The 22,498-nt window shown below is 38.1% G+C and overlaps 4 protein-coding genes across 5 annotated transcripts; 3 read left to right on the forward strand and 1 right to left on the reverse strand.

Annotated features, from left to right (window-relative positions):
• Window positions 1-3,895: 3,895 nt before the first annotated feature.
• LOC106313605 lies at window positions 3,896-5,452 on the forward strand. 2 transcript variants are annotated; one of them, XM_013751466.1, is made up of 3 exons: window positions 3,896-4,340; window positions 4,839-5,038; window positions 5,102-5,452. In XM_013751466.1, exons 1-3 carry the CDS (start codon window positions 3,971-3,973, stop codon window positions 5,294-5,296), a joined length of 765 nt encoding a protein of 254 aa, XP_013606920.1. In that variant the 5' UTR covers window positions 3,896-3,970; the 3' UTR covers window positions 5,297-5,452. The 2 variants fall into 2 exon arrangements, with proteins under 2 accessions (XP_013606920.1, XP_013606921.1); XM_013751467.1 differs by having other exon boundaries at window positions 3,902-4,340; window positions 4,866-5,038.
• Window positions 5,453-7,854: 2,402 nt separating this feature from the next.
• Window positions 7,855-14,540, forward strand: LOC106318484 (kinesin-like protein FRA1). The gene is made up of 23 exons (XM_013756492.1): window positions 7,855-8,337; window positions 8,760-9,056; window positions 9,307-9,557; window positions 9,844-10,031; window positions 10,127-10,251; window positions 10,335-10,371; window positions 10,439-10,530; window positions 10,624-10,734; window positions 10,806-10,931; window positions 11,009-11,102; window positions 11,186-11,295; window positions 11,371-11,469; window positions 11,556-11,780; window positions 11,865-11,945; window positions 12,025-12,096; window positions 12,220-12,313; window positions 12,460-12,491; window positions 12,586-12,671; window positions 12,759-13,082; window positions 13,167-13,329; window positions 13,581-13,739; window positions 13,826-14,129; window positions 14,231-14,540. Exons 1-22 carry the CDS (start codon window positions 8,224-8,226, stop codon window positions 14,054-14,056), a joined length of 3,111 nt encoding a protein of 1,036 aa, XP_013611946.1. The 5' UTR covers window positions 7,855-8,223; the 3' UTR covers window positions 14,057-14,129; window positions 14,231-14,540.
• Window positions 14,541-15,387: 847 nt separating this feature from the next.
• LOC106313494 (adenylate kinase 2, chloroplastic-like) lies at window positions 15,388-17,784 on the forward strand. Its single transcript, XM_013751307.1, has 6 exons — window positions 15,388-15,624; window positions 15,686-15,784; window positions 16,648-16,911; window positions 16,996-17,142; window positions 17,212-17,286; window positions 17,370-17,784. Exons 1-6 carry the CDS (start codon window positions 15,454-15,456, stop codon window positions 17,475-17,477), a joined length of 864 nt encoding a protein of 287 aa, XP_013606761.1. The 5' UTR covers window positions 15,388-15,453; the 3' UTR covers window positions 17,478-17,784.
• A 245-nt stretch (window positions 17,785-18,029) lies between these two features.
• Window positions 18,030-20,572, reverse strand: LOC106316502 (serine/threonine-protein kinase-like protein CCR4). Its single transcript, XM_013754404.1, has one exon. The coding sequence runs from the start codon at window positions 20,487-20,489 to the stop codon at window positions 18,246-18,248; it is 2,244 nt and encodes a 747-aa protein (XP_013609858.1). The 5' UTR covers window positions 20,490-20,572; the 3' UTR covers window positions 18,030-18,245.
• Window positions 20,573-22,498: the final 1,926 nt, after the last annotated feature.

Consider the following 22,498-nt stretch of genomic DNA (forward strand, 5'->3'; position numbering starts at 1 on the left):
TCTTGTAAAGTTACAAGGACTTTACAACGAATTTTCTCTTTTCTCGTAAAATCGACGTAAATTTACATGTAAATTACCACGAAACAATTTCCTTGTAACTTTACTACAACTTTACGACGAAATTCAGTTTTGTCGTAAAATCGTAGTAATTTTCTCGTAAATTTACGAGGAATATATTCCTCGTTATAGGCATGTTTTCTTGTAGTGTTTGTATTTATACATACATTAGATCCTATTCTGATAAGAACTACGAACATACTATTACACATTGTTATCCAGTTACATTTAAGAGTTATCTCAATAGTTATGTATTTCTTGGGTTACATTTAGTGATAATAAGTACAGTAGGCATTGTGCATTGTGCATTATGCTTAGAGTAAGACATTTCTTAGATTCTATCTGTTATTCGTTTTGATTCGATCCAAAAAAATTGGATATTTACATTATCAGTTATAAAAATATTATATAAAGATAAAAAAGAAAATATCTTGACACCTATAACTCTGTTAAGTTTTGTTTTTAACTAATTTTAAAATTTTATCAAGCATATAGTTTCACTAGTTTTTATTTTTAATTTTTATATATATTATGTAAAATATTTTAAGAATAAATTAGTATTGATTTTTTTCTTAATTATTTGTTTTAAGGAGTATAAATAAGATATCCGCAATTATTGATAGTATTTGATTTGTGTTTATCCCTAATTATGCCAATCAGGTTTGCATGCTAGTTTGGAACGGCTATGTCGGATATGATTGATGTCGCTCCGCGGTTGTTTGTTTCCTCGAACAGATTTATACGTTGATTTTTTTCGATCTAGTTTTTTATCGTCTCTTGGTGCCTCGATCGGCATGTACCATATGCAGTCTTGTTTTTGTTTTATCAGCTGTTGGAGTTTTTTTTTAACTTATTTATCATGATAGCAATACTAAAAATCTGTATCACTTTCGATGTTGTCGGTATAAACCAATTTTGTAGAACTTTTTGGTTTATTAGGCTTTTTTAAACTGGATTCATCTGGGATACGGTGAAACTCTTTTTTTTTTATTATTGTAAAAAATGAATCTAGCAGTAAAACAGTCGTCAGTATTGTTTTTATTATTTGTAAAGGTTTAAATTATTTAATAAAATTAAACACAATGTTCTTGACCTTTTTCCACACTATTCATGTCAACTATTAATTTACATTAAAAAAATTTGCATGTTTATAACACTGTTATCAAACAATTCGAAAATATGTCTGCTTTTATGATCAAAACACGGTAATAAGATAGAGACAGAGCATCTGTCAGTGACATGGACTATGGTACTAAAAGTTCGCGATTTCGTTGTCTTATTCACCGAATCATCATGATTTTTCTATTAGCTCACCTCGTCCGTCAATAGAGAGTTGAAAACGGTATTAGAAACAAAATGTACTAAATTGCTCAAAAAAAAAAGAAAAAAAGTACTGTTGAACAAAAAAAACGAAACAAAATGTACTATATAACAAATATTGAAATATGTGTACATACCGAGGAGATGATGAGAAAACTCGATTTTCTGATCAACTCGATCAGATTCTTTCAGAGAGAGCGCGAGAGAGTTTCATCCATTTATCTCACCGGTTTCTAATTTCGGTGAAGGTTTCCCGAGGTTCGGGCTTTGGTTCCGGCATATAGTGGTTCCCACAACACGATATGGCTGGCTTGTTGACTCTGACGATTCACTTTTCATTTTGGTGATGTCGGCTGGTACTGGGGTTGTGGTTTTGAATGGTTTACGGTTCAGATCAGAAGGAGTAGAAGTTTATGCCTTGTGTTAATTTGGTGGTTCGGTTCGTAGATGAGATCTCGATTTAGATCGATTGAAGCTCTCAGAAGAACGAGCACAAATGTATGTGTCGAAGACGATGGATTTCCCCTACCTTCCACAAAGTCGTTGGAGGTTTCTTTCGTCGTGGTGGTCCTAGGTGATTCCGGTGGTTTCGAAGAGAAGTTTAGTCCTGTGGAGACGTTCGGTCGATGAAGACGATGGCAAGTTGCATGTGTTTCCCGGCGAGATTCCGGTGAAACAACTCGTGTTTCTCCGGAGGTGGAGAAGACAAAGGGAGATGACGACACATGTTTACCTTGTTGTTGAGATTCTAACACGTGTCTTTCGACGTGTTGGGTGATCCGTGCAGCTTGGGTGGGCTTTTGGTTTTGGGCTTTGTCCCTTCAATTTTTTCCATGTTTGTTAGTTTTTCCCATTGGACTTCAGACTTGTTATGTGGATTTTTGTATGAGTTTTGCTTTCTGGATTTTGTTCTTCAAATAATAATTCACAAGATGGAAATTTTTTTTTTGAAATATGTGTATATAAATAGGTAAACAAAAGTCCAGAATATACATCAACAGAAAAACACTACAAAAACTGGAGAACGCAAAATATTAATCAGCTACGTGTTTGTGTGTGTGTGTGTCATATTTTTCTTCGACAAACTATATCTTCTAACCAATTTATAATTATTTTCTTCTACATTTTCTTGTTGTGTAGTATTTTTTTTTCCGTGGGAACTAGGGACCTAGTGTGAATATATATACTATTCTTGTACTTTATGCAACAAGTTGATGAGTCCAGTCCTTTCGAAACCCAAAAATGCTGAACGTTTTTAGAATAATGAAACAGACAGCCTATGAGCTGGCAAATTAATTTAAGGAAAAATGGTCAAAAGAGAACAAAAGTTTACCATGTTTGTCATAATAGTATAAAACCTTTTTTGTCCCAAAAAATTTGAAGTGTTAATTATGTACATTAAGGAAAAAGAACAGTATGTGTTACAAAAGAAAAAGGAAAAATAATAGTATAAAAAAGAACTGTTAGTTAGGTCAACTAATTTACTTTTGCTTTGCACATTGATGGTTAGCAAGCATGAAAATGTACCTGAAAATTGTATCGGATGAAGATCTTCTTGTTCACAGCTGAAGCTCAACATTGGGTACAACATAAACAGACAATCAAGTTGCTTCATTTTGGCAATGGCCTGTTTATTAAGCAGACATGACACTAAAAATTATACAGACGCAGCAACCCAAAGTGGTTGAAAGATCACATCAAATGGAAATCTTTCCATCCTAAGTATAATCACAAACTAAATGAATAGATAGGAAATGAGTTAGCTTCACGTCAAGTAAATTACGTACGTTGATTCAAGAGAGTTAAAGCTAATTTAGCAAAGGCATGTCTTTTTTCGCCAATCAACGCATCAATAAGGAAGTTGATGGAAACTATACAAATTGATCTCATCGACCACTTTGGATCGCCTTTTGTTACCGAATCAGTTTACTGTTTAGGGTAAACGCAACAGTCGCGGTTGCGGCTGCGGGAGTTTGCGGATGCAGATAGTTGCGGTTTCTAGCAGTTTTAAAAGATTTGTATGAATAATTCTGCAGTTAGAAATTGATGCGTTTGCGGGATAGTTTTATAATATTAATTAAAATATAATAGATATATTTTAGTATTTTTATAATTCCAGTTTAAAATTTTTATTCAATATTTTTATTTTTGAATTTATATTGTTTTAAAAAAAAACCGCAACCGCAAACGCTAGCTGGAACGAGTTTTTGAATTTATGAGGTTTAAATCGGTTTAGAGCAGTTTGAGTGATTGTTACAAAACGTCGACAACTGTAGAAGTTCATATCCTTAGATAAGGTTTATATTTGTTGGTGCGGTTAAAGAAGACACATCTGAATATCTGATACTGATTTTAGTTTTGGTAAGATCTCAGGGGCCGAAAATAATGAGCCTGAGAATTTTTTGATAATGGCCCATTAAATGCCCATATTATAAAAAGTCCTTTTAGAAATCTTTTTCAATCCAAACCGGTCTATTTTATATTCTTATCCGGTTCGGGTTAATTTAAACCGGTCTTCACTTTAGAACGTTCATCACTTCGACTTGATCCACTCCGTAAGATTCACTTTGCGCCGCCCAAGAAGGAAGCAATAATGCCACTGTCACTAGTCCAAGCCGCTTCAGTCTCATACCTGAGATCCCAATCAGCTCTTCCCAACCCTTCCTCCTCTGTTTTACTTGTCCAAAAGTCAATCTTTCCTGATTCAAAGTTAACAACTTTCCGCCGGATCCTTCGTTCCTCGAAGAAATCGTCCCCTCGTGCTTCCCTGCTCGAGACGCCTGTGTTGTGGGCTGGTCGAATCTGCGTCTTTTACGCGCTCGTCAGAGCTGGTTTAGCTGGATCCAAGTCTAACCCCATCGTCTCTGGTTTGGAGAGTGGCGGTGTTGATGTTGAAGATGATGATGGTGGTACTGCGGATCTTGGCTTCTCCAAGTGGATTCAGAACATTAAGGGCAAACCAGGTTTTAGTGTCAACGCTTGCTTACTTGTTCTGTCTTATAATATTTGTGTCCAAGTTTTGAACTTTTAATCCAATTTCACCTATTTTCTATGACCCTTTTAGATATAGAGATGGTTTAGTAATTTGTATATATAAGTTGTACAGTGCACTAATCTGTGTCCAAGTCTAGAGCTTTTGATCTAATTTGACTCAATGATATAGATATTCTATGACCCTTTTTGATATAGAGATGGTTTTAGTTAATGGTTAGTAAGAAAATGCAACATACCAGTTGTTTATATACTTGTATGATGTTGTACAGTGCACTGAGTGTAAATAAACTTATATTCTAAACTCGAAAACCGAATAAGCTTAATCTTTTTCTGGATTTAGACTAACTAAGAATAAGTTTGATTTGGATTTTTTCCAACTGCTATGCTTCTGTGGTATGTAGATTCAGCTATAGTTTCTATTTCGTTATTTGAGGAAGAAAGAGAATTACTGATTCTATCCAGCTTAGATGTTGTCTTTTATTATTTATGCTCAGATAAGGATGCAGCTGATAAGAGGAAGCTAGTGAGCAAATGGCACCCAACGACAAAGGGAACACTAAGAAGGAACTACAGGGTACCTTCCAAAGGCGAAGGAAACCGTCTCCTCAAAGCCATTGCCTCTCTTCTCTCAGATGATGACCATTTCAGAGATGCGACATCTCACAAGGTAACAATCATCTCCACTTGTTTGTTCTCTCGGTAAAAGAACCTAATAGAGACACTGTTGCAGGGTTGTCAAATACGGAGAGAGAGTGCACACGGTCAAAGCGTCTGTTGCAACAACGTGAGAGCTCTGTTTGATGAGTTACCAACGCCGCATTTGGTGGTTGAGATCACACCTTTCCCAGCTGGTCCGCTTACGGAGATTGATTACCTTAAGGCCGAGAAGCTGGAAAAGGTTCTTAGGTCAGGCCCCAACATCTGAAACCCTCTGCTTCTCAGAGAGAGTGTTGTTCCATGATGTGTCTAATTCCAAAACCCTGTACATACTCTTACCATCTTTTGACGCTGTGAAAGTGTTGGTTTCTCTTCAAGCTTTGTATCATTACCATTATCATGATTAAAAGATCGTTTTAAGGTACATATAAGTTTCTATATTAATCGCTATTGCATTTATTACACTGTGTCATAATAATAGTGCAGTGCAAGAGAGTTCTGAGTTCTAATTTTTGATGGAAGTTTATTTTTTTGATCGAAATCCTAATCTTGTTGTATAAACCCAATAAATCTCATATATGGCTTCAAATGATACATATATGTTAAACCAAACGCCTACCATAGGTCCATAACCAACATTTTTAAAAAATCTGGTTAGAACGTTGGAGAATGTACAAAAGGAAAAGCTCAGTTTGTCTGTCATCCACAATGTTTATGTTAGAAGAAGGCAATACTCATAAAAATGGTCAAAGAGGCTCAGGCACATGATTCACCAATTTACATAAAAAAAAAGAAAGAAAAATTTGGTTGGTTCTAGACTGGGCCTTTTAATGTGAAACGATATTGCTTTGGGCTTATGTATTTATGTCCTATCTATTTGGATTGAGTTTATCAACACGACATAACAAATAGAAATTCCGAAAATGTGTCTATTCTATTTAATTATCTTTTGATAAACTAATAATATGAAGAAGATATATTTTGTTTTTCACGTTACTTCTTTTTTACAACACTTAATTTCATGTTTCTACTATACAGTGATTCATACTTAGTTTGTTGGTAACAAATAACAATGGCGCATCTCCATAAGACACATGTCCACTAGGACCATTACTAACATACAAAACGATGTGGTGTGAGTCGTTGTTCTACAACATAGAGAAAACCCACCCTAACGTTCCGAAAGAAAAAGACATTTGATGCAATGTTTTTGAAGGAAGAAAATAAGGAGTGGACGTGAGGAAAGGCTCTTGGGGGCAGTGACTTACCAATAAAGCAGCCTATACTTTTGGGACCCCATCGCTACAGCCACGTGACCACGATTCCATCGCCAGCTCGCATTGTCTCTCCTTGTGGCCCCTTTCCCTAAAAGTCGCCCTTTGCTTTTTTTTCTAATTTTTTTCTTATATTATTCTACGCATTAAACTTTCAAGAAAAAAAATATTATCCTTTTTGTCAACTAATATTTTTTTTTCTTGGATTTAATGTTAAGGTTTGCAGACACTATTTGTTTGGCATATTTATTTTCTCTGGTAGTTATCACTAATATCGTTGTAGTGTCAATCTGATGTTCTCTTCCCCTCATTATATATAGAAAGAATATCATGGCCGTCTTTGCTTCAGGATTACGTCAACGACACCAACCCTTTTATTTGGCGGTGTGTGTGGTTTCTTATCTCACAATATCTAAATAGCAATGTGAACATAAACAATTTTAGATTGGATGTAAACCTTTAACCAAAACGCTGGTTTTTAATTCTATACATAGAAGGTTGTTACTTGAAGCAAAGCCGGCAATTTTAAGGAAGACGAAGTCAAATACTTAAAGCGAGATAGATGAGTGTAGTTGGGGTTTAGGTAAGCACATAATTGCCCTTTTTATGCCTGGAAAAAAAATCTAGCTCCAAACCATAAAACTCATGTTATAAATAACTACAATCATTTAGTATGTGTGAAATTGTACGTGTAGCTAGTTAGATGCATACAACCCCACTATGAATAAGAATGCATGTGCATTTTGGGTCAGATCACCTGATCTCATCACCTGATCTCACGCCATATGCAATCATGTTGAAGTACTTAGAAACATTCAGACATTTGAATTTGTCTTTGAGAAGATGCAATAGAAATGTTAGGATCAAAATTTTGTTTATGAGAATGAATAAGAGTATATATGGCTCTTGTAATATTGCCCATTTTGGTAACAAAAATGTTAATTTATCTAAGAATATTAGAAGCTTATAGAGTTGTCAAAATATACGAAATCTAAATATTTTAATAAAAACTTTAAATTAATTTTTTGAAGTATTATCCAAAATGACCTGTTATCACCAAAATAACTCAGGATATGGATTAAGCTTTTATATATATATATTGATTGTTCTAGTTACATATTTTACCAACTATCTGTATTGGATTTTTATATCCATGAAATTTCCTTGTAATTTATTTCAAATCATTTAGTCTTGAATAACACTGTATTTTCTGAAATCTTTATTGGCTAACAAAATTGTTTAGATATGATTTATAACTAAAAAATACAATAACATTAAAGTATGATTTAAAATCATTAATTGAATAATATTGGATCGAACTTAAATTCTACTATTCTATAATTGAAATAATCCTACATTATCATTTACCAGCTAATAACAGGTTGTTTACTTGTTTACTCAAAACGAAGGGAGGCAAAACCTAAAGCTCAAGTGACATAAATAAGTAAGAATCATTCATTTTGGTATGTAAATAATACATGGACAACCCCACTAATAAAGAGTTTGGCACATGCAATAAAGCAAAACCATTCTGATCTAATTTCTCCACACAACTTTTTTTTTGTCAGAAAACTCATTCTCTCCTCTACACTGAAAGAAAGAGAAAGACATTGGAGAAGGGTTAAAACGGGAAAGAGTGAAAGTAAAGTCACGTCGGTCCGTTTTGGTCTTGAGAGAGACAGTAAGTGAAGGAGTGAAGCCTAAGGGAAGATAAAGAGAATAAGGTTGTTGTCGTTGCAGTTAAGCTCTCTCCTCTCGCTAAATCTTTTCTATATTCCATTTCTACCCCTCGTCTCTTTCTCTCCAAAACACACATCATCAAACCAACACTTGTCTGCTGCAAACTCTCAAACCTTTCTGCTTCTTCACTCTCTCTTCTTTCTTGATTTCAAGATCACTCCCTTCTTCCTTTCTTTCATCAATGGAGTCTGATGATTGCTCTGTTAAGGTAGCTGTCCACATCAGACCGCTCATCGGCGATGAACGGCTTCAAGGTTGTAAAGATTGTGTCACTGTCGTTTCTGGTAAACCACAGGTACTGTTCCTTTTTCTTTGGCTTCAGACAATGTCACACAGTTCTCTGTTTGTGTTCTTGATCTTGACTTAAAAAGATTCTTTCCTTTATAGAATTATTTCTAAACTGATTAGCTTCTTTATCTGAATCATCTACGCCTCCCTGAGATCTAGATCTTGCGACGTTTAGGACCAGTGGTGTTTCTTTATTTATCTTATGCATGGTTGACTTAGTTAGTTCTGTTTTTTTTTTCTTTTTAGGACAGAACTATAATTATTGCATCTTAACTTAATTTCTTAGTTAAGTTTGGTCAGAAGATCAATTTTCTTGTTGCTAATTCTCAAGATTAAATCTTTTAAGTTGGGCTTTTGAAATATTGTCAGAAAGTACATGACTTGAATGTAATTTGATAATTTTTTTCTTGTGAATTATGATTGATACAGGTACAAATTGGATCACATTCTTTTACTTTTGATCATGTATATGGAAGCACTGGTACTCCATCTACTGAAATGTATCAAGAATGTGCTGCACCGCTAGTTGATGGTTTATTCCAAGGCTACAACGCTACGGTTCTTGCCTATGGACAGACTGGTTCAGGTAAAACATACACAATGGGTACTGGCTGTGGAGACACCAGCCAAACAGGAATCGTACCTCAAGTTATGAACGCTCTCTTCACCAAGATTGAGACTCTCAAGGATCAGATCGAGTTCCAAATCCACGTTTCTTTCATCGAGGTTGGTTTTAGAGAAACGTGGCGGTTTCTTTGTTTTGAGCAGTGTTCTAAAAATCAGTGCGCCTAGTCGGGAAATCGGACCTAAACAAAGAATATTTTTTTAAAAAAATCCGTCTAAGCGCTCAAAAAATCGGTCTAGACGTTTACCTAATCATTAAATCCCATAAATCACCTAATCGGTCTACCGATTTTTTGAACATTGGTTTTGAGTGTTGTGTACTGACCATTTGATGGTCTTTTTTATTTGGTAGATTCATAAAGAAGAGGTGCAAGATTTGTTGGATCCTTCCACTATTAACAAATCAGACACTACTAGTAATGGAAAGGTAGCACATGTCCCTGGGAAGCCACCAATACAGATCAGAGAATCATCAAATGGTGTCATCACATTAGCAGGATCCACGGAAGTAAGTGTTAGTACTCTCAAAGAGATGGCTGCTTGCCTTGACCAAGGCTCAGTCAGCAGAGCAACTGGTAGTACCAACATGAACAATCAGTCCAGGTGACCTATAATCTTGTTTCATATTAAATGTCGTTGTAGAGTAAAATTTTGGTTACAGAATAAGTGTTGTGCTAAAATTTCAATGCAATCTATGTCACTAATTTATCTCTTTTACCCTTACATAACAATTTAATAGTTAAATGAGAGCGATACTGAACATTTAACCATTTTCTTAATTTGTGTTAAAATTTTTATAACATCGTATAATTTGAAACCGAGGGAGTATACGTCTTACTAATTAAAATCCAAAATGGACATTACAATCAAGTCTGTTTTATTCTTGTAGTCGTTCACATGCCATTTTCACTATCACTGTGGAGCAAATGCGCAAGATTAACACAGATTCTCCTGAAAACGGTACTTGCAATGGGAGCTTGAAAGAAGAGTATCTATGTGCCAAGTTGCACCTAGTAGATCTTGCTGGTTCAGAACGAGCCAAAAGAACTGGCTCTGACGGTATGAGATTTAAAGAAGGTAAGTGTTCTTCTCTTTCATTTTTCTAAGACCAGCAATAAAGCCTTATTGATCACTGTTTTGTAATGGAAGTTTGATTCTTTTTTTTTCACCAGGAGTTCATATAAACAAAGGCCTCCTTGCGCTAGGCAATGTCATCAGTGCGCTTGGAGATGAGAAAAAGCGTAAAGACGGTGCTCATGTTCCTTACAGAGACAGTAAACTTACACGGCTTTTGCAGGCATTATTTGTTTTTAACTTTCTTGAATGTCACATTCCTCAGTGTTTGCTCCTTTCTCACATGTTTGCTCCTTGGCTTCTTAGGATTCCCTTGGGGGCAACAGCAGAACTGTGATGATAGGTAACCTGCTTGTAAGCCCTTTACAGTTCTTGTTTCAAATCTGTAATGCTTTCTGTTTGGGTTCCAGCTTGCATCAGTCCTGCAGATATTAATGCTGAGGAAACGCTTAACACACTCAAATATGCAAACCGTGCTCGGAACATCCGGAACAAACCTGTTGTAAGCTATACATATATATGTCATGCCAATAGAAGAGACGACTTATTGAGTGACACTAGATAATTTTCTTTTTCTATTAATTTGATAAAACAGGTTAATAGAGATCCTGTGTCCAGTGAGATGATAAAGATGCGCCAACAGCTAGAATACTTGCAGGCAGAGCTCTCCTTACGAAATGGAGGGACCTCATGTGCAGAACTCCAGGTATGTTTTTACTTGAGACTCAAGCAAACATTAGGAGTATAAAGGTTAAGAGTGAGAGTGTGATGATGCAGGCTCTCAAGGAAAGGATTGCTAGTCTTGAAACTACTAATGAAGACCTTTGCCGCGAACTCCATCAGTACAGAAGCAGATATGCTGGTGTAGAGCATTCTGAAAAAGACTTTAAAGACAAACAAGCTGTAATGATCAAACTGATACATTTTTTTAAATTATTTTATGTGTATATATTCGTTATTGAACTAATGTTTGGTGGCAGGATGAAATCGTCGGTTCTGTAAGTCCTGATGGGCTGAAAAGGAGCTTGCACAGTATAGAGTCATCTAACTATCCCATGGTTGAAGCCACAATAGGTAAAAAGAAAAGATTTCAAAAAGAGTTTTGAAACTAGAAGAAAGCATTGTTATTCAAGAAGGGAACTCTTCATTATATGCAGGTGATTCAAGGGAGATAGATGAAGAGGCAAAGGAGTGGGAGCACAAACTCTTGCAGAACAGTATGGACAAGGAGTTGCATGAACTGAACCGTCGTCTGGAGGAAAAAGAGGTCTCTTTCAACTAGTTTTTTATGAAACTAAAGCTTACTCTTGTCTATAACTATATAATCTGTGTATGAAAACAGTCTGAAATGAAGCTGTTTGACGGCTATGATCCGGCTGCGCTAAAGCAACATTTTGGGAAGAAAATTGCAGAGGTGGAGGATGAAAAGAGAGCTGTTCAGGTTGCATTTTAGTTCTTGGAAGTTTCATTAAAAAAAAACATGTTATAAGTTGTTGAATGAACTGATTGGTTGTTTCTTTCTTACAGGAAGAGAGAAACCGTTTGCTGGCTGAGATTGAGAACCTTGCTTCTGACGGTCAAGCACAGAAGCTGCAAGATGTGCATGCTCAGAATCTGAAATCTCTTGAAGCACAGATTCAAGACCTTAAGAAAAAGCAAGAGAGCCAAGTTCAGCTACTGAAGCAGAAACAAAAGAGTGATGATGCAGCTAGGAGGTTACAGGAAGAGATTCAATCCATCAAGGCACAAAAGGTATAAACATGATTCAACTTTTAATATATATTTTTCACTCATGCACATATACTCTTTGAAAATGCATTTGTTTTGGGTTTATAGGTGCAGCTGCAGCATAGAATGAAACAAGAAGCAGAACAGTTCAGACAGTGGAAAGCCTCCAGGGAGAAGGAACTTTTGCAGGTACCATGCTATTTTCTCTCAAATAAGCTTAGATTCTAACTGTACCTTTATATTTAATACTTTCACTGGCCAACACCAGTTAAGGAAAGAAGGCAGAAAGAGTGAGTATGAAAGGCATAAGCTACAAGCTTTGAATCAGCGTCAGAAAATGGTAAGCACAAGATCATTACCATGTAGTTTTGAAAGTTTGAACGTTGAGTAATGTTCCATGGTCTATGAAAGATCAAAAAAAGAAGATTCAATTGTAGAAATTAAGGAACATTTGCACTCTCAGGTTCTTCAGAGGAAGACAGAAGAGGCTGCAATGGCCACCAAGAGGTTAAAAGAGTTGTTAGAAGCTCGGAAGTCTTCTCCTCGCGAACACTCAGGTATGATAGATGGTGACCTCTGGGATGAAACTAATATTACATGCTGTAGTTCATACCTGGGAGATTACGGGCTTCGGCTCCGAACCTCCTGGTATTCAAAAAAAGAAAGTAAAAAATATAAAAAAATGATGGTGTTCTTTGTGCAGGTGGTACTAATGGCTTTGGAACAAATGGTCAGGTGAGGAATTGACACCATAGCCCTTTTTTTGTTTATATCATTGTGATTCTTTAGAAATCTAATTCAGTTCATACTCTTTTACACCAATGAGAAGGCGTTGCAGAGATGGCTAGACCATGAGCTAGAAGTCATGGTGAATGTCCATGAAGTGCGTCAGGAGTACGAGAAACAAAGCCATGTGTATGTCCCCCAACCTTTTGTAATAATAAGTTCATCACTACAAAGACTGTGTTTACTTATTGCTTATGTAATGGTATATAATTTCAGACGCGCTGCTCTTGCGGAAGAGTTGTCTGTGTTAAGACAAGTGGATGAGTTTGCAGCGAAAGGCTCAAGTCCTCCGAGAGGAAAGAATGGTGGCTTTGCTAGGGCGTCATCGTTGTCACCTAATGCAAGGATGGCTCGAATATCTTCACTTGAGAACATGCTGGGGATATCTTCTAACTCTCTAGTGGCGATGGCCTCACAGCTTTCTGAGGCAGAAGAAAGGGAACGCGCTTTCACAAGCCGTGGGCGGTGGAACCAGCTGAGATCAATGGGAGAGGCGAAGAACTTGCTTCAGTACATGTTCAACTCTCTTGCAGAAACAAGGTGATGCCAGTTTCCAAATGACACATGGCACCAGAGTTAATCTTCAATCAGTATTCTCATGACTTTTGTTTATGCTCCATGCAGGTGCCAAGTGTGGGAGAAAGATGTTGAAATAAAAGAAATGAAAGATCAGTTTAAAGAGATTGTTGGCCTTCTGAGGCAGAGTGAGCTGAGAAGGAAAGAAGCTGAAAAGGAGCTTAAATTAAGAGAGCAAGAACTTGCAACTTCTTTAGCTTCATCTCCACTTGTAAGATTATGCCACCTCTCATATTTTATCCACATTTTTAATTTAATTTTTCCCAATGTTCAAGAAATCGCTAAGCACTGGTTAGGCACCTTATAAAGGATTAATGTTTAGCCGGGCGCCTAGACCGTTTTTTTCTTTTGAAAAAATTGTTTCGCTCAGACCCAATTTGCCGACTAGGCGGCGCCTAGACCGATTTTTAGAACACTGGTTTTGCTTGGGAAATAACGGATGAAACATAAAACTTGGTGTAGGGAACCCCACCGAGTGCAGTGAAACATTTAGCTGAAGACATGAACAACACACATTCTTCTCCAATGACTGTGCCAGCACAGAAGCAGCTCAAGTTTACACCAGGGATTGCTAATGGGAAAGTGAGAGACTCGGCTGCATTTATCAATGCAAACAAGAAGGTTAACTTCATTTTATTCTTACTTCCTTAGAACTATGATCATATGATGGTAGCTAAGAGTTCCGATGTACTTATGTGTTGGTGCAGATGGTACCAATGGGACAAGTATCAATGAGGAAACTATCAGCAGTTGGACAACAGAGTGGGAAGCTTTGGAGGTGGAAGAGAAGTCATCACCAGTGGATCGTTCAGTTCAAATGGAAGTGGCAAAAGCCATGGAGGCTCTCTGAGTGGATTAGGCACAGTGACGAAACACTTCTCAAAGCAAAACCACGACACAAGGCTCTCCCTAATAAGATCACTAATAAGATCATGTGATTAAGTAACAACTCTATCTACCTATGAGCAGTATTGAGACTTTTTATGGAAAGGTTCATACGACTGGGTGCAGGTAAAATCAAATCCTTCTCTAAGATTATCTAAGCAACTTGAAGAGGTGGTTGTCCTTTGTCTTTCTTTTTTCTAACGAAGTTCAAGTTCATGCACGAGCAGGGACGTTGGCGTGTGTGTGAAGAAAACTCTTTTAACATTGTGTGATAATGTGTGTGTACCGTATTAAGGAGAAGCACCAGGACAAGAGGGTGGATGTGTGTAGGTAACAGATAGAAGACGGCTTTTTTAGGAGTTTTTATATTTCATGTTCATAGAATTGACATCTTATACATCATTGAAAAACAGCTCATTGAGGAAATAAAACCTCAATATCTTCAAGTTTGCAGATATTATTTGTATGAAGAAGACTTTGCCAGTTTATTTGTTCTTTTGGTTTTGTTGTAAATGATAAAATATATTGTTCAGTGTTTGTTCTTGTTCATCATATATATTAAGATTGAGACCTATAAAACGAGACCACCAAGCAAAACAAAAATTTGAGAGAGACATGATGCTTGGGTTTTCATTGCCATCACTACCTGTTCAGAACAAGATAGACACCGAGACTCCAGAAAGGGAAGATAGTCAGATACCAAGGACAAATGGTCAACGCAGACCATATAGGTAAAGTCAACTATGTTGCCATTGCACGTTTTTCTCATCCTCTAAAACAAAGTAGCCCCAACAACAAAACCGTAAACACATGGAACACCTAAACCGCAAACTCATAAATCGAAAATCAAAGAGGTTCTAAACCGGTTTAGTCTAATTTTGGTGTGGTTTTAGGTCGTTTTTTTGTAAAAACTTACAACTACTGATTGGTTTTGTACGTTCCGATTCCAGTTTGGATTAATTATCTTGTTAAATACGTATATTTAATATAACATTTGAGGTGATTTGATGTTTTAATGGAATTTTAGATGATTTTAATAAATTGCAGAAATTTAGTTGATTTTGGTTAAACAACTCTAGAATATAACCTAAAACCATACGATTTAGGTTTTATTTTTTTTTAACTGAGAAATTCTATCCAAATACCCTAAAATCACCTGAAAACTTTAGAGTACTCTACGAAATGTTAAGTTTAATAACAGTGTATTTTAGTGGATTTGTCATTTTAATAACAAATCACCAGAAACTCTCGGATGAATACAGCCTCACACAAGAAAAAAATTGGTTCGTAATCGTTTTGTCGTTCGGTTTAGATTCAGATTCGGTTTTAGTTCCGGTTTAATGATTATTTCTCGGTTCGATTTTGATTTGACTTTGTTTTTTTGTGTGGTGTGATTCCTCTTGAAACCACCACCACACCACAAGCCTCGGTCGTTGAGCGAGAGAGAGAGATGGCGTGCTGTGTGAACTATATCTCTCCGCCACGTGCCTCTCTATCTCCACCACCTTCACGCTCCTCCTTCTCTTTCCCCGGCGATGCCGTGCACTCTCTCCTCCGTGAACCAGCCTTACTCCTCCGACGTCATTCGAGATCTCCGTCGATCGTCGCTCCCAGATTCCAGGTACACTTGTTTTGAGCTCCAATCTTGAATGCGAGCTGTTGATTTCGGATCTCTTCTTCAGGTTGTGGCGGCCGAGAAAGCGGAGCCGCCTCTGAAGATTATGATATCAGGAGCTCCCGCTTCGGGTAAAGGCACACAGTGCGAGCTCATCACTCAGAAAGTAAGCTTCTTCCCCTCTTTTAATCACATTTCACGATGAGTATTGCGTAATGTATGGTCTCGATTCTAATTAGGATCGGTTTTTTATAATCAGAATCTTTGAATTTCTTGTATACATTCTTTACTCAATGAGAATAAATTAATTTCACATTTTTTTTTTTCTTTTAGAAACTTAGGTTGTTGAATAGGTAAAGGAAAGACACTTTCTTGATGTCTTTCTTGTTTTTTCTTCATCAGTAAGAATAGTAGAGTTTGACAATCTTATCTTCGGTATTAGTTCTGTTGGAAGCTTATTGGGAGGTTCTTATGGTGAGGTTCTTAGCGGAATATAAGCGGAATATAAGAACCCGTCTCTTAACTTTTTTATGAGGTTATTGGAAGCTTATTGGGAGGTTCTTAGGTTTTTATCTAAGAGACGGTTCTTAGCTTTTTTAATTAAAAGTTAAGATACAGGTTCATATATTCCGCTAAGAACCCCACTTTAAGAACACCCAATAATCATGCTCTAGGTTGTTGAATAGGTTAAAGAAAGTCCTCCTCTTTTTAGGTTATGTTTTTGTGGAAGACTTCATGCTTAAATACTATATGGTCTAGATTCGATTTAGGATTAGTTTTGTATAATCAGAACCGTTGAGTTTCTTGTATACTTTCTTCTTCTTCTTCCTCAGTGAGAATAAAATAAAGTAAGGAAAATCACTCTCTTAATAGAGTTTCACAATCTTATTTTTCGGTTTTAGTTCTGGTAGAAGCTTTATGCTGTTGTCGAATAATGTAAAGAAAGTCCTTTCTCTTTGTTAGTTTCTGTTTCAGTGGGGAGACTTCATGCTTGTTTGGTAATTCACTACTACTACTACCTCTTTGCAGTATGGTTTGGTGCATATCTCTGCTGGAGACCTGCTGAGAGCTGAGATCGCTTCTGGTAGTGGAAATGGAAAGCTGGCGAAAGAATACATGGAGAAAGGACAGCTGGTCCCTGATGAAATCGTTGTAATGATGGTCAAAGACCGTTTATCACAAACTGATTCACAGCAAAATGGATGGCTTTTAGATGGTTATCCGAGAAGCTCATCGCAGGCAACAGCGCTTAAAGGGTTTGGATTCCAGCCTGATCTGTTCATTGTCCTCGAAGTAGGCAGTTTTGCTTATCATTAATGTTCCCTTATCTCTCATCAAATGGTATTTGATTTACGCCTGCTCTGCTTTTTGGGACAGGTTCCTGAAGATATTTTAATCGAAAGAGTTGTGGGGCGTAGATTAGATCCTATCACGGGAAAGATCTACCACTTGAAGTATTCTCCTCCAGAGACTGAAGAGATCGCTGCTAGACTCACCCAACGTTTTGATGATACCGAAGAGAAGGCAAGCCCATATGAAACTCTCGGTTACTCCATTTATGTCTCTGTAATCTTTTTGTTTCATTTGCTGTAGGCAAAGCTGCGGCTGAAGACTCATAACCAAAATGTGAGCGATGTGCTTTCCATGTACGACGATATCACTATTAAGGTATGAGATCTCATTCCACACCTCTCTTCATTAACTAGAGTCTCATGAAGAAGAATGGTCTCTTTGATTATTGTATAATCCAGATAAAGGGAAACCGTTCAAAGGAGGAAGTGTTTGCTCAAATTGATACTGCTCTATCCAAAATGCTTCAACAGAGGAACAACACCTCTCCAAGTTCACTTTCAAGTTGAATCATTTTTTGGTACTGACCTGAGGAAGAAGTGTTTGACCATTTCCGAAATGCTTCAACAGAGGGAACACTGCTCCAACTTCACTTTCAAGTTGAATCATTCTTGTCACGGACCTAACCAGCGGTAAATATCCCCTTTCTGGCATTTATCAAATTCTATTGATACCGCTTGTATCTCACAATAAGGATCTATTTGTTTCCAGTAAGATTGATGTGCGTCTCTGTGACCTTTATGCTCTTGTAGATTTACTGAAAAATTAACTCATTGTATTTCTCTTGTTGCAATCATTGTCATTCTTTTTTTTTTTTTTTTACTTGATTCTATTAGTTATTAATTCATTTAAAGACCTTTGAAAAGTTCTTCGTATCAATGAGTCAACTTTTGAAGGTTAGCGTCTAAATTCAACTTGACAATGGTGATATAATATCCACTGGTTTTATTCACATGATTGATTGTTCATCTACTTTTTCTCTAGCAATATAATTAGAGGATTTTGACTTTTGACTTCTCCCATGGAGTTTAAAACAAGTTGATAAGCTTTTTATACTCTTTTCTCTTTGTCTCCCACACGACTGACTTGGAATCTCATGTAATGCTTGAAAAATGCAGCAGCGTATCTTATTGGCTTTCGCATTTGAAGCTTTCACATCAAACTGCTTGTGCTAAGGTTTCTTCTTTGAAAAGTATTATCTAACATTTCTGTACCAACTAAGGAAAGACCAATAGAATTGAAAATAATATAAACAAAAAAAATAAAGTGACACGTGGCTAATCACTAGCGGGACTTGATAGTGGTTCGGTCTGTGGAGCTCCTAAACAAGCAGCCAAAGCCTTCTCTAGGTTACTCACTACCTCCGCCATGGACGGCCTTTCCCGGCCGCACGGAACCAAGCACTCCACCGCCAAGCACCCGACATGCGCCACCGACTCTATCTCGTACGGTGTGGGCGGCGGTATCCTCCGGTCAAGTGCTCTATGAACCTCGTCTTGCAAAATATAAGGCACGACGAAGTCCACCACGTTCCTAGGGTTTTCCTCCTCGTTCATGTGTATCGCCTTGTGTCCCGACAGCAACTCGAGCAGCACGACCCCGAAGCTGTAAACATCGCTCTTGGTCGTGAGCTGCTGGAGCCTGTAGTACTCCGGGTCTATATACCCCAGCGTACCAGCTGCTCGTAACGAGAGATGCGACGCGTCCTCTTCCTCGGTGGGACCCATCTGAGAGAGACCGAAGTCAGATACTTTAGCCGTCCACGTGGCGTCAAGCAGTATGTTGGAAGACTTTATGTCGCGGTGGATCACCGGAGGCACGGCGAAGTCGTGGAGGTACTGTATCCCACGCGCTGCGTCGAGAGCTATCGTCAAGCGTCTCTCCCACGTCAGAGGCTCGAGTCTAGGGTTGTGAAGGTGGTCCGCGAGAGACCCGTTTGCCATGTACTCGTAAACCAACACCCTCTCCTCCGCGTCGTCGTAGAAACCAAGAAGCCTAACGAGGTTCTTGTGGTTGAGCCGCGACATAGACTCTAGCTCGTTGACGAACGCGGAGTCGTTGTCCTCTCGTCTGTTTCGGATTCTCGTTATCCCGGACGAAGCAGGGTTCGTTAGTTCGGCTCGTTTTATAGCGACAAGTCGTCCATCAGACAAGACAGCTTTGTAAACAATCCCGAAGCTGCCTATCCCTAGCTGGAACCGGGGAGAGAAACCATCCGTGGCTAGAGCCAGCTCCTCGATAGTGAACTCCACGAGCTGGCCGTGGTTGCATAAACTAGCTAAACTGCTCAGCCTCTTCTCGAGCTTAGGTTCTTCGTCCACAATAATCCTATTATCGTCAAGACGTCCAGAGTCATGAACACGGCATCGACAGTGACTATTATAAACCAAGAATCCGACAACAAGGAGTAAAGAACACGTTCCAACGCATCCGACCACCAGAAACGCAATGTTTTTTCTACTCCAAGTCTTGTCCTTAGAGTTTTGTTTCCCCCGTGGCGTATCCGGGACGAGAACTATGTTCATAGAATCACAAATCTTCAATCCATTACCGCATAACGGACTTGATCCTGACAACTGACCGTAAGGACATTCTTCTCGGCACGGTCCTGGAAGTACAGTTTGGTCTTGGAACGGAGCGAAAACACTCTCATGATCTCCCCAGCAATACAGCGTGTAGTTTGATTTAACCACACCGCAAAAGATTAGCCCGTTCGCGTAAATAGATGTGAACTCAACGTTCTCAAGTCTCCGAGGTAAACTGAAACCGTTGCTTCCCCAGCACGTTACTGTTCCGTTAACCCATCTAACGCCGCAGATACGGTTTTCCCCGACCGCAAGCGCTGAGAATTTTTCTCTTGGCGGAGAGGTATATGTTTGTCCCCAACACTCAACATCGCTGTCTACTGTGACGGCGCACGCTTGTCTTGACCCAGCAGCGATGGCGATGAAGCGGTCCCCACTCGGGGGCTTGGTTATATTTCCTTTACCTTCACAGCTGATTCTCCCAGGTGGCTTGGATAAGCCGCAGATAAAGTCCTCCCCGAGGGCGAGGGAGTCGTAGTTATCCGACCGTGGACGACGAGAGACAGTCTGCCAGCAACGTGTGCGGTTCTTGATTTTCTCAACTCCGCATATACGGGAAGTGCTAGCTTCTAACTCTTTGAGCTCAGGGCCTTTGTAGATTCTTTTGTACGTCATGTTAGCTCCGTTAGAGGAGAATCTCCAGCAAAGGATTGTAGAAGCGTTGGAACCTAGGGGAGATCTCAAACCGCATACAAACCCGTTTCCCGAGACTACACCGGAGAATCTACGGTTCTTCTGGAGCGTACCGGCTAAAGAGAACCGGATGGGATTGAGTGGGAGGCTGGTGCACTGGAGATGAGAGGTGTTGGTGAGAGCACATACGAGGGTTTGATCAGAGGTGTGGGAGATGGAGACAGTGGGCAAGGAGAAGCAGAGTAAGGAGGAGGAAGAGGAGACAACGAGAAGGAGAGACAGAAAGTAGTAGTTAAATGCCATTGAAGAGGGAGAAGAAGACTTCTCATGGCGGTGAGTGTTTGGTTGTGTTTTGTGGAATGGTTTTTTTTTGTAAGAGGGGGAGATTAACGCGGTTAGTGTGAGGACCTAATGAGAAAACCAAGTCTTGTTTACTTATCTGAATGATTTTTCTTTTCTCACATATTAGATTTTTTTTATGGTCAACTCTTTGAAAAGTTCTTCACTTTAGTTTCAGTGTATCTAAACTCAGGTTGTTTAGGTGGAAAAGGTGATGTATAAGCTAAACTACTATGATTTTTTACAAGAAACACCTAGATAAAGTATTATTGGTTTGTTAATATCATAACAATTAGCTAGAAGAAAAACTATGCTGTTTGGTAAAAAGAAGCATTACCCTAACATAATTTTTTTATATTTTTTATAAAGCTATTCTGAAGATCTCAACTCTCAAAGGAGCCGTTGTGAATCAGATTCTGCTCAACTTATCAAATCTTTAAACTCTGGTTTTTCTGTTGCAGAATTGTAATGGTATAATTGCTGATATCAGCTATTTTGCCTTCTTTTTTTAAAGTTCATCTCATCTCATTCACCTGAATCTCTCGTGAAATAAACAAGATATCAGATGGGTCAGAGCATGTTTATCACTGAGACCCATTAGTGTCTCTTAAGTTGGTTGTAATGATTTTTTAATTATTAAAATTATAATAAGAGATTTTGCTAAGAGACAGTTAATTATTGGAGTTTATTGGTGATATCTTAACTAAGTTTCTTAACAATTAAAAAAAAATTAAAAAAAATTTTAAACATAAAATTTTAAACAAAAATTAAATTTATTTATTAAATAAAACAAAATCAAATATAATATTTTGAACATAGATTTTAAAATACAAACATAAAAACATTAAAACAAATAATGCAGAAATGAACGATAATAATTTCAAAGCGGCATCGAAGCTCAGTTGTTGTCTTGATCAATTCCGAATTTACGCCATATATGTTCAACCAAATCACCTTTTAGTTGTTCATGCGCTTGTCTATCACGAATTCTCGTTCGAACACCCATCTGGTTGGCGATATTAGTAGGGATATCTGTAGAATAGGTCAGATCAACATGTGAACTTCCGCTCCCTTCTCCTTGTTGGAAATCTGAGACATTATATTGAGTGTATTCATCTCGTTCGTCTTCTACTATCATATTATGGACTATGATGCATGCTTTCATAATCTTTCCAATCTTGATTTTATCCCAACAAAATGCCGGATTTTTAACAATGGCAAATCGAGCTTGCAAAACACCGAAAGCCCGCTCGACATCTTTTCGGACAGCTTCTTGACGTTGCGCAAATAAAACTGCTTTCGGCCCTTGTGGAATTGAAATAGATTGGATAAAAGTTGTTCATTTTGGATAAATACCATCGGTGAGATAGTAAGCCAAATGGTACTCTCTTCCGTTGACCGAGAAATTCACTTGCGGGGCTCGACCATTTATTATGTTATCAAAAACCGGGGAGCGATCAAGAACATTAATATCATTTAAAGTACCTGGAGGTCCAAAAAACGCATGCCATATCCAGAGGTCATATGAAGCAACCGCCTCTAAAACGATTGTGGGTTTTCCCGAATCACGAGAATATTGGTCTTTCCAAACGGTGGGACAATTCTTCCACTTCCAATGCATACAATCGATGCTTCCTATCATCCCGGGAAATCCACGAAGCTCTCCAATATGAAGAAGACGCTGAAGATCAGCCGGTGTTGGTCTTCTTAGGTACTCATGCCGAACAAATTTATTATTGCTTCCACAAAGTTTTCCACACATAACCGAGCAGTGGTTGCACCGAGCCGGAGGTATTCGTCGACCGCATCAAGAGAAGAACCATATGCCAACACACAAATAGCTGCTGTACACTTTTGAAATGCAGATAGACCAAGTCTTCCGGTAACGTCTTGCTTTTGACGAAAGAATTGAACTTCATTGGAGAGGCGATCAACAATACGTATGAACAATGCCTTGTTCATTCTAAATCTTC

The sequence above is a fragment of the Brassica oleracea genome, chromosome C9 (genome assembly GCF_000695525.1).
Source record: "Brassica oleracea var. oleracea cultivar TO1000 chromosome C9, BOL, whole genome shotgun sequence".
NCBI classification, from domain to species: Eukaryota; Viridiplantae; Streptophyta; class Magnoliopsida; order Brassicales; family Brassicaceae; genus Brassica; species Brassica oleracea.

What these genes read in the sequence shown, in the direction of transcription:
- LOC106318484 (XM_013756492.1), top strand. Translation starts at nt 8,224, where the DNA reads ATGGAGTCTGATGATTGCTCTGTTAAGGTAGCTGTCCACATCAGACCG. An exon ending in ACTTTAAAGACAAACAAGCT is followed by an intron (nt 10,932 to 11,008) that starts GTAATGATCAAA and finishes GTTTGGTGGCAG; the next exon opens with GATGAAATCGTCGGTTCTGT. An exon ending in TGAATCAGCGTCAGAAAATG is followed by an intron (nt 12,097 to 12,219) that starts GTAAGCACAAGA and finishes TTGCACTCTCAG; the next exon opens with GTTCTTCAGAGGAAGACAGA.
- LOC106313494 (XM_013751307.1), top strand. Translation starts at nt 15,454, where the DNA reads ATGGCGTGCTGTGTGAACTATATCTCTCCGCCACGTGCCTCTCTATCT. An exon ending in TCGTCGCTCCCAGATTCCAG is followed by an intron (nt 15,625 to 15,685) that starts GTACACTTGTTT and finishes TCTCTTCTTCAG; the next exon opens with GTTGTGGCGGCCGAGAAAGC. An exon ending in ATCTGTTCATTGTCCTCGAA is followed by an intron (nt 16,912 to 16,995) that starts GTAGGCAGTTTT and finishes TTTTTGGGACAG; the next exon opens with GTTCCTGAAGATATTTTAAT.
- LOC106316502 (XM_013754404.1), bottom strand. Translation starts at nt 20,489, where the DNA reads ATGGCATTTAACTACTACTTTCTGTCTCTCCTTCTCGTTGTCTCCTCT.
- LOC106313605 (XM_013751466.1), top strand. Translation starts at nt 3,971, where the DNA reads ATGCCACTGTCACTAGTCCAAGCCGCTTCAGTCTCATACCTGAGATCC. An exon ending in GAACATTAAGGGCAAACCAG is followed by an intron (nt 4,341 to 4,838) that starts GTTTTAGTGTCA and finishes TATCCAGCTTAG; the next exon opens with ATGTTGTCTTTTATTATTTA. An exon ending in GAGATGCGACATCTCACAAG is followed by an intron (nt 5,039 to 5,101) that starts GTAACAATCATC and finishes ACACTGTTGCAG; the next exon opens with GGTTGTCAAATACGGAGAGA.